General features: G+C 37.5%; 3 protein-coding genes across 3 annotated transcripts; 1 reads left to right on the top strand and 2 right to left on the bottom strand.

Moving 5' to 3' along the window:
* Positions 1–1904, bottom strand: LOC104768219. Its single transcript, XM_019241141.1, has 2 exons — positions 296–1904; positions 1–94 (listed from the first exon to the last, which is right to left on the bottom strand). Exon 1 carries the CDS (start codon positions 1883–1885, stop codon positions 605–607), a length of 1281 nt encoding a protein of 426 aa, XP_019096686.1. The 5' UTR covers positions 1886–1904; the 3' UTR covers positions 1–94; positions 296–604.
* On the top strand, positions 2728–4429 carry LOC104767222 (probable NEDD8-conjugating enzyme Ubc12-like). Its single transcript, XM_010491263.1, has 6 exons — positions 2728–2878; positions 3232–3361; positions 3571–3679; positions 3788–3866; positions 3958–4074; positions 4173–4429. The coding sequence occupies exons 2-6, from the start codon at positions 3247–3249 to the stop codon at positions 4308–4310; spliced, it is 558 nt and encodes a 185-aa protein (XP_010489565.1). The 5' UTR covers positions 2728–2878; positions 3232–3246; the 3' UTR covers positions 4311–4429.
* On the bottom strand, positions 7050–7433 carry LOC109131016. Its single transcript, XM_019241294.1, has one exon. It carries the CDS (start codon positions 7431–7433, stop codon positions 7071–7073), a length of 363 nt encoding a protein of 120 aa, XP_019096839.1. The 3' UTR covers positions 7050–7070.

The raw sequence follows: 7439 nt of genomic DNA, 5'->3' as shown, positions 1-7439 counted from the left end.
CCTATCTTTGCTGGTCTTATACCAATGCCAGCCGGTTTTCCATCCACAGCCTTGTTCCCTTGTTTTCCCATCCCATTCTGTTTGTTACCTTCACCTGCAGGTTTAGATAAAGCTTTAGCTAGCAAACGTTTACCAGGGGAAGCTAAAATCAAATTAGGCTTCCTAACTAGTTTCTTAGGCAGAGAAGTAGGCCTCCTCGACCCCTCAATTCTCGTACGACTGATATTAACTTCTTGCAAAGCAGCCTGTACTACATTCACATCCAAATCAAACATTAAGGATGGTGAGGAAGTACCTTTCGGATCCTCCACATTGGGGATAACATCACCCGAACCCAAGTCTCCCAAACCCGCATTCACCTGGTCGAGCGCAATCTCACCCTCTTCTGGAAGGTTACCATGTGAGGTAACACCCTCCTCGAGAAGATCATCAGTCGCTTCATCAAACTCAGAATCAACCAAAACCGCAGTAGTCCCATGAGGAGGAGAACTCTCCCTAGCTATTCCTTGTTGAGCAATTCCTTGATCAACCACGTCAGGATCAACACCAAGAACCCCTTGTGACTGTTTCTCTAAGAAACCGCTTTTTGTCTTGTACAACGGTTTCAAGCTTTCCCTTTCCCCTTGCGGTTAAGGGGGAAGGAATTAGCCTGTCCCATGTATCCTCCATGACCCCTCTGAATCTCCCGCATATCTCCTGACCCGCTTGCAACTGCACTGTACGTCCGTTTCTGTTCCCTCCCTGAGCCATGGTGACGAACCTGATGAAACAAACTGGAACTACCCGCCCCAGCAGAAAACTCATAAGCTTGGAAGTCCAAAGCTCTCTTGACTACCTTTCTAGGCTTCTCCCAGCCCCCAGCATTGTGGAAAACCCCTTGATTCCCCATCCCTTGTTGTCGCTGAACACCTCTCTTCTCAGGATGATGCTCAAACACGTGACTCCCACCAGCTTTAATCAACTCTGGACAACTCTTCTCATCGTGGGTAAGACGAGAGCAATTTTCACAATAGCCGGATAGTTTCTCATACTCAAGAGTCACCACCACTTCATCTCCAGATTCGAACGGCACCAACAGCTTGAAAACAATAGGATTGAAGCCATTTACCGTAACACAAACGCTCCCAGATTCTTCATCAATATCTCGGATTATACCAATCTTCTTGCCAATGGCCTCCAAAGTAGCAACCTCCCACAGATGCATCGGAATGCCAGAAACTCTCACCCAAAAGTTGATGGCAGAAGGATAAGTAGGAGATACAATGGGCTCCCACTTAACCAAGGAAAGCATCCAACTATCAAAATGGTAAGGACCATTCTGAAGAACCCCTTGAAGATCATCCGCATCCGCAAAATTGAACTGGAAAGTTCCTTGACCCAAATCAGCTCCCACCACTTTGTCTTCAAGCTTCCATATCTTGGGCATGGTGGATAGCAAAGACTCAATCCGTTGCACCCCTGGATTCATCAGTCTCCCTATGAGTGTGAGATCAAACTGTTGAATCCTCTGAGCCAAGACCGAGTTTGATATTTTAACAACTTCCGTACGCATCAGCGAACCCTTGCCCTTCATAATCGCTGATTGAGACATTGAAGAAATCACTAGCCTCAAAAACCAAGCTCTATCCGCTACTAACCACCGCAAATCACCACTGAAAGAAAGTAGAAGGAAGTGAGAAAATGAAAGACGGTGTTGTCGAGTAAAACCCAGTCCCCAGATAAATACCCCTATATCAATCCTGATACGCTGATATAATTCCGGAGATACTCCAATCAACCAAAGACGAAATCTAAAATCCACAATCATAGCCCAAACAAATCCCAATCCGCGTATCAGCTGAGAATAACATCCTGACAACCAGAGAACCAACCCCAAAACTCCCATAAACGATATCTCCGTTTTTAAGACCAACACACCCCAAACATAATCCAAAATCGAAAACGAACCTTCAAACCCGATTCTACCAATATCCTCGAATCGAATCGAGATATCCAGCCATGCCAAATCTCCAAATCCCAATCGCATCAAATCTCCATTAAAAGAAATAAGATCCCAAACCGGAGGGAGATTCGTTTCGAAAATCAGGATCAGATTTCCGGTCTGACCCCAACAATCCTCCCTCACCGGAGAACGAGAAAGACCCTCTTTCCGTTTCCCAAGCTCGTCGAAGCCACTCATTCAAAAAGTGAATCGAATCGCCGAGATCGTCATCCGTTACTTTCTCTTTGTGTACTCTTTTGTATTGTGTTTTTTTTTTTATCAACAAAACTAATTTATAAAAAAAAAAATAGATTAGGTAGATGCTGATGTGGAGGAAGGAGAAGTGAGGAAAGGTAACTTTATATATATAGATTTTGTTCTTGTTCTTAAAGCTTTGATTAGGCACCCAAAAAAGAAAACTGCATAATTAATGAGAAAATTTGCAAATTTTTAAAATCTAAATTAGAAAAATACCAATAGTAAGAAGAAAACTAAATTAAAAAAGACCAATAGAGACATATATAATATTCAATAATCATTAAATATATTAATTTAAACATTCAATAAATGTAAATAATTTTTATCAGCTTCTTTTTCATATAAAAAAAATATGATTTATTATTATTTTCAACTTAGCACTCATTATACAAGTCTTTTTGCATTCGAAACGACGGACGCGTTGGTCATTAGGCCTATTTAATTCGCAAGGCAGGCCCAATAAGGTTGATCCAACGCTTCTTCTTCATATAGTTACAAAAAAGGGTTGAGATTTTCCAGAATCAGCGTACAGAGAAAGCTACGTTCGCTCTTCTCCCCCGTTAGAACCAAATCACAAGAGAAGAAGACGAAGAAAGATTCGATCGTCGTTGTGATTTCAATCTCCGTGTTTGATTAAACGTAACCTCTCTAATCTTTTCTTCTCTTTCACTTTGATTTCTTAGGGTTTTTGTATTTTTTTTTTCTCCGATCTCTTGATATTATCTGCTTCTGTAGAATCGCCGATCGTTTTGTAAATTCATGGTTATCGGAAGATTCATGATTGTTTCATATGAAATTTTAACTAGTTTTGATTTCGTTAGGGTTTGAGCGATGATTGTTCTGTTATGAATCTGTTCTGATGTTTTTGTGATTTTATGAAATCTTTCAAAAATTTGGAGTAATTTGTTTCTGTTTCGGATTTTGTTCTGATGAAGAAAAACTTGAAATTGATAAATCAATGTATGATGTTGTTGATTGATTTTGTGATGTAGAGAAGAAGAAGAACCATGCTTGGGTTATTCAAAGTGAAAGAGAAGCAAAGAGAAGAATCTCAAAATAACAATAGAAGAGGAGCTTCTTCTGTCAAGAAGAAATCTGCTGGTGAACTTCGTCTTCATAAAGGTTTCTCTATCTCTTCTCTTCCCTCACTTTTGTTTTTTTTTTTTGATCTTATTCAGTTTCTGATGTTGAACAGACTCTGTAATCTTTGGGTTCTTTTAAGTGTTAGAACTATAAGTGCTAGAACTATAAGGGTTTTTATGTTTTCTTGTAGCTGATTGATAATCATCTCTGTGGTTGGTGTGTTTCGTTTGTTTATATGTGTGCAATAGATATATCAGAGCTGAACCTGCCAAAGTCTTGTAAGATATCTTTTCCGAACGGGAAGGATGACTTGATGAACTTTGAAGTAACCATCAAACCTGATGAAGGATACTACACGTAAGTGTGTACAAGAATCTTCATTCTTTCCTTTGTCTATGTGGGTCACTGATTTTGGCTCATACACACACACACACTCATTCGTTCTTTGTTTTACCAAAATAACAGGAATGGTAAGTTTGTGTTCACATTCCAAGTCTCTAATGTGTATCCACATGAAGCTCCCAAAGTGAAATGCAAGACCAAGGTTTTGGCTTTCTCCAAGTCTCTGAAACGTTCGTTTTGTCTTTCTGATTGGGTTTGTAATAGAATACTGAAGAATGTCAAATGTTTTGTAGGTGTATCATCCCAATATCGATTTAGAAGGGAACGTCTGTCTGAACATCTTGCGTGAAGACTGGAAACCGGTTCTCAACATAAACACTGTTATCTACGGTCTCTTCCATCTCTTCACGGTAACAAATCTCCCTCACTGATGATATACTCCATTGATGTTATCTTTTCTTTGGCCTTCTCATATGAAGTTTTTTTTGTTTGTTTGTCTTTCACATAGGAACCCAATTACGAGGACCCTCTGAACCATGAAGCAGCTGCGGTTTTAAGGGATAACCCGAAGACGTTTGAGAATAATGTCAAAAGGGCAATGATGGGTGGACAAGTTGGCCAAACCTCATTTGCTCGCTGCGTGTAGTGGTCTGGTTTCATAGCCATCTTCTTCTTCTAAAGACACTTCTGCTGTTTTATTCTTGTACATTGGGACCAATTGATTTTAGGAATTTTCTGATCTGCTTTAAATATTCATTCAAAACTCTTTACCAAATTTATTATAACCAAAATAATAGTATGAAAAAAAAAACGAACGGAAAAAGCAACCAAAAATATATCATTCGGATAAGTAAGGTACATAATTTTATATTGCCAATGTAAAATACACGAAATTACTGATTTGATAATATTGAGTTTATTTCAAATAAAATATAACAAACATCAAAACTACTGAAACAAAAACAATTATGATGAGCAATTCTCATGCCATCTCTACATACCTTGAACGCATAGTCCTATCGATTTCTCGATCTTTCCGGAAAAGAAAATGTAACGGTTTGTAACAAAGACAACACAATACAAAGGGGAGAGCCATCATCCACATGATCCCTTTCGCCAATGCCTCAGCCTCACGACCAGAGTCTTTAACATTATCAATTCCCTTTGCGTCAAACCCGAAAAGTTTTTCCGACATGACGCCAACCAAAGGCGCACCAAACGACGAAAAAGACACTTCGAATGCACGATCAAATTCATAGACCATGTTACCGTATCTACAAATCACCAAATGATCGTTTCATGTGTTTTGTCTTCACTCGCACAGTTTCGACAGTCACTTTTCGGAAGGTTACCCACCTGAGGCTACTCCAGAATAAGCACGCTTAACTGTGGAGTTCTCTCAGAACCCTTGACCGAAAAGATAAGTGAACTTTTGTGACATAGGTGGCCAAATCAATTCTTTTAAACTTCTCCGCAAAACAGGGTATCACATGATCAAATGTTATATAATTTCTAGTGTTGTTTTAATCTTTTTACACTGATATCCATGTTGATTATTATGAAAAGTTTGAAAACGCATACTTGTGGCTAAGTCTAATTATGGACTTGAAGTATGAATGAGCATAAACTAAATAAGACACAAATCTTTGTTAACGTCGTTCAGGTAACCTACATCCCCGAGACCTAGTCCAAAATTCATTCACTAGAACAAGATAGCAATTACAATTGCATATGATAAAAGCATTACTATACTTATCATTATTTTCTAGATGAATAAACCATCAAAAGATCTCTCTATCTTGTTGATGGGGCGACACCACACACCTTGTGTGCATCTCTCGAGAATACCTTGAAGCGTGCCAGTGTTCATGAAGCGCCCCAATTGCACAATCTTAGGGTTGACAAGTTTTCTATATACAACTAATAGGAAAGTTTATATTATACAATAAATATGAATTGAGAGATTAACAATTGTACAACCCCTGAGGTTGACAATTTTCCTATTATACAACAAATAGGAAAAAAAATTTTTTCCAGAAACTCATCTTGAGTCTTCCATTCAAGATGTTCATCCAGCTCATCAGCTGCCACTTAGCTTGTCTAAGTCAGCCTTAAGCTTCTGTACTCAAACTTTTCAGCTCAGCTTCTTGTACTACTTCATGTATTAACGTCTGAACTATTACAAGAACTGCTTCACACGTGTGATACATCCTCTAATATATCTAACCCTCTTGTACTACTTCGAAACTTCACATATATTTTTACTGCAACTTTGTCAAGTAGAGCCTTAACATCTTTGTCAGTTCTGCTAATTGTCTTAACGTGAACTGTCACACCATCTATGATGATTCTAATTCGTTGTCTCATATATCACAATAGTTTTATGACATCCTGGTAATAGCAATCCCACGACATGTTCGGTTCGGACAGCTTATAAAACTCAATCAACATAACACCTTCAAAGTTTACCGTATAAATTGTTTAGTTATTGAAAGCCTAAGCACCAGTTTTTTCTTACTCAAATGTTTAGGTCTAACATGTTGTTTCAGGTTCGGACTCGGACTGGACTCTTTGACCTCTTAGAAAATTTCACTCACAGAGTAATTTGAAAAACTGCTTTTTATTGTCGCATTGTAAATATAAATGTAATATAGTTACTACTATGGCATAGCTAAAAGCCTAAAACCAAATCAGATAATTTACTCCTACTCATGATTGTGATATTTATCGATTATCTACTCTAAGTTGTATCAATATAAATGCAACTCTAAGTTCTAGGCTCTAAGTTGTATTAATACACATTTCAAACTCTCAAACACCAGCTGCACTTGATGTAATTTTTTTTTTTTTTTGAATAAATTATACATTTGATAAAAAAGGAAGATGATACATTGATTTTTTTTGATACATTGAATTATAATTACATTGATTACGTTACCTTGAATTTTATATATTTCTATCATGCTTGCATCCTTTTAAATAATACGAGCACACCTGTTATTAGTTATTAGACTGTGTATGTATGTGACAATATTTTAAACTTTAATTTTAATTTGAATGGTAAACAATTTGAAATATAGACATCTTTGTGTTTCTAAAAAATAGTAGAACGTAAAAAAAAAACCTGACCACCAAAAACTCGAATTTGGTTAATGGTTACGTTATTCCACTTTGTGATTGGATTTTGGTAAGTTTGGAATATCCTTTTGGTTGATTTATTATTACGTAAGAACATTTTTTGTCAATATAAATATAGATCTAGTTAAATAACATTTTTTGATAATGTAATCAGTATTTTTAAATTAAAAAACAAACATGAAAACCAGCTAGTACAAACTCGATTGTTTTACTGGCACATAACTTCAATTATGACCAAGATTGATTATGAAGAAGAACATAAGAATTCTCATATCATCTCTATTTTCCTCGAACTCGAAGTTTTAGCGATTTTTCGATCTTTCTGAAAAAGAAAATGTAACGGTGTGTAACCAAGACAACACAATCCAAACGGGACAACCATCATTGACAAGATCCCTTTCGACAACGCCTCAGCAGCACGACCAGAATCTTTAATAATGTCAGTTCCATTTGAGTCAAACCCAAACATTTTCTCCGACATAATCCCAACCAAAGGAGCACCAAACGAAGACAAAGACCCTTCGAGTGCACGATCAAAGGCATAGATCATGGTTCGATGCTTAGGAGGAACGATCTCAGCTAAGATTGGAGAGTTAATGGCTGGTCCACACCAAGTTATGGTTAGACCCATTAGAAA

The sequence above is a fragment of the Camelina sativa genome, chromosome 19 (genome assembly GCF_000633955.1).
Source record: "Camelina sativa cultivar DH55 chromosome 19, Cs, whole genome shotgun sequence".
NCBI lineage: Eukaryota > Viridiplantae > Streptophyta > Magnoliopsida > Brassicales > Brassicaceae > Camelina > Camelina sativa.
This window is presented reverse-complemented; position numbering and strand designations above follow the sequence as displayed.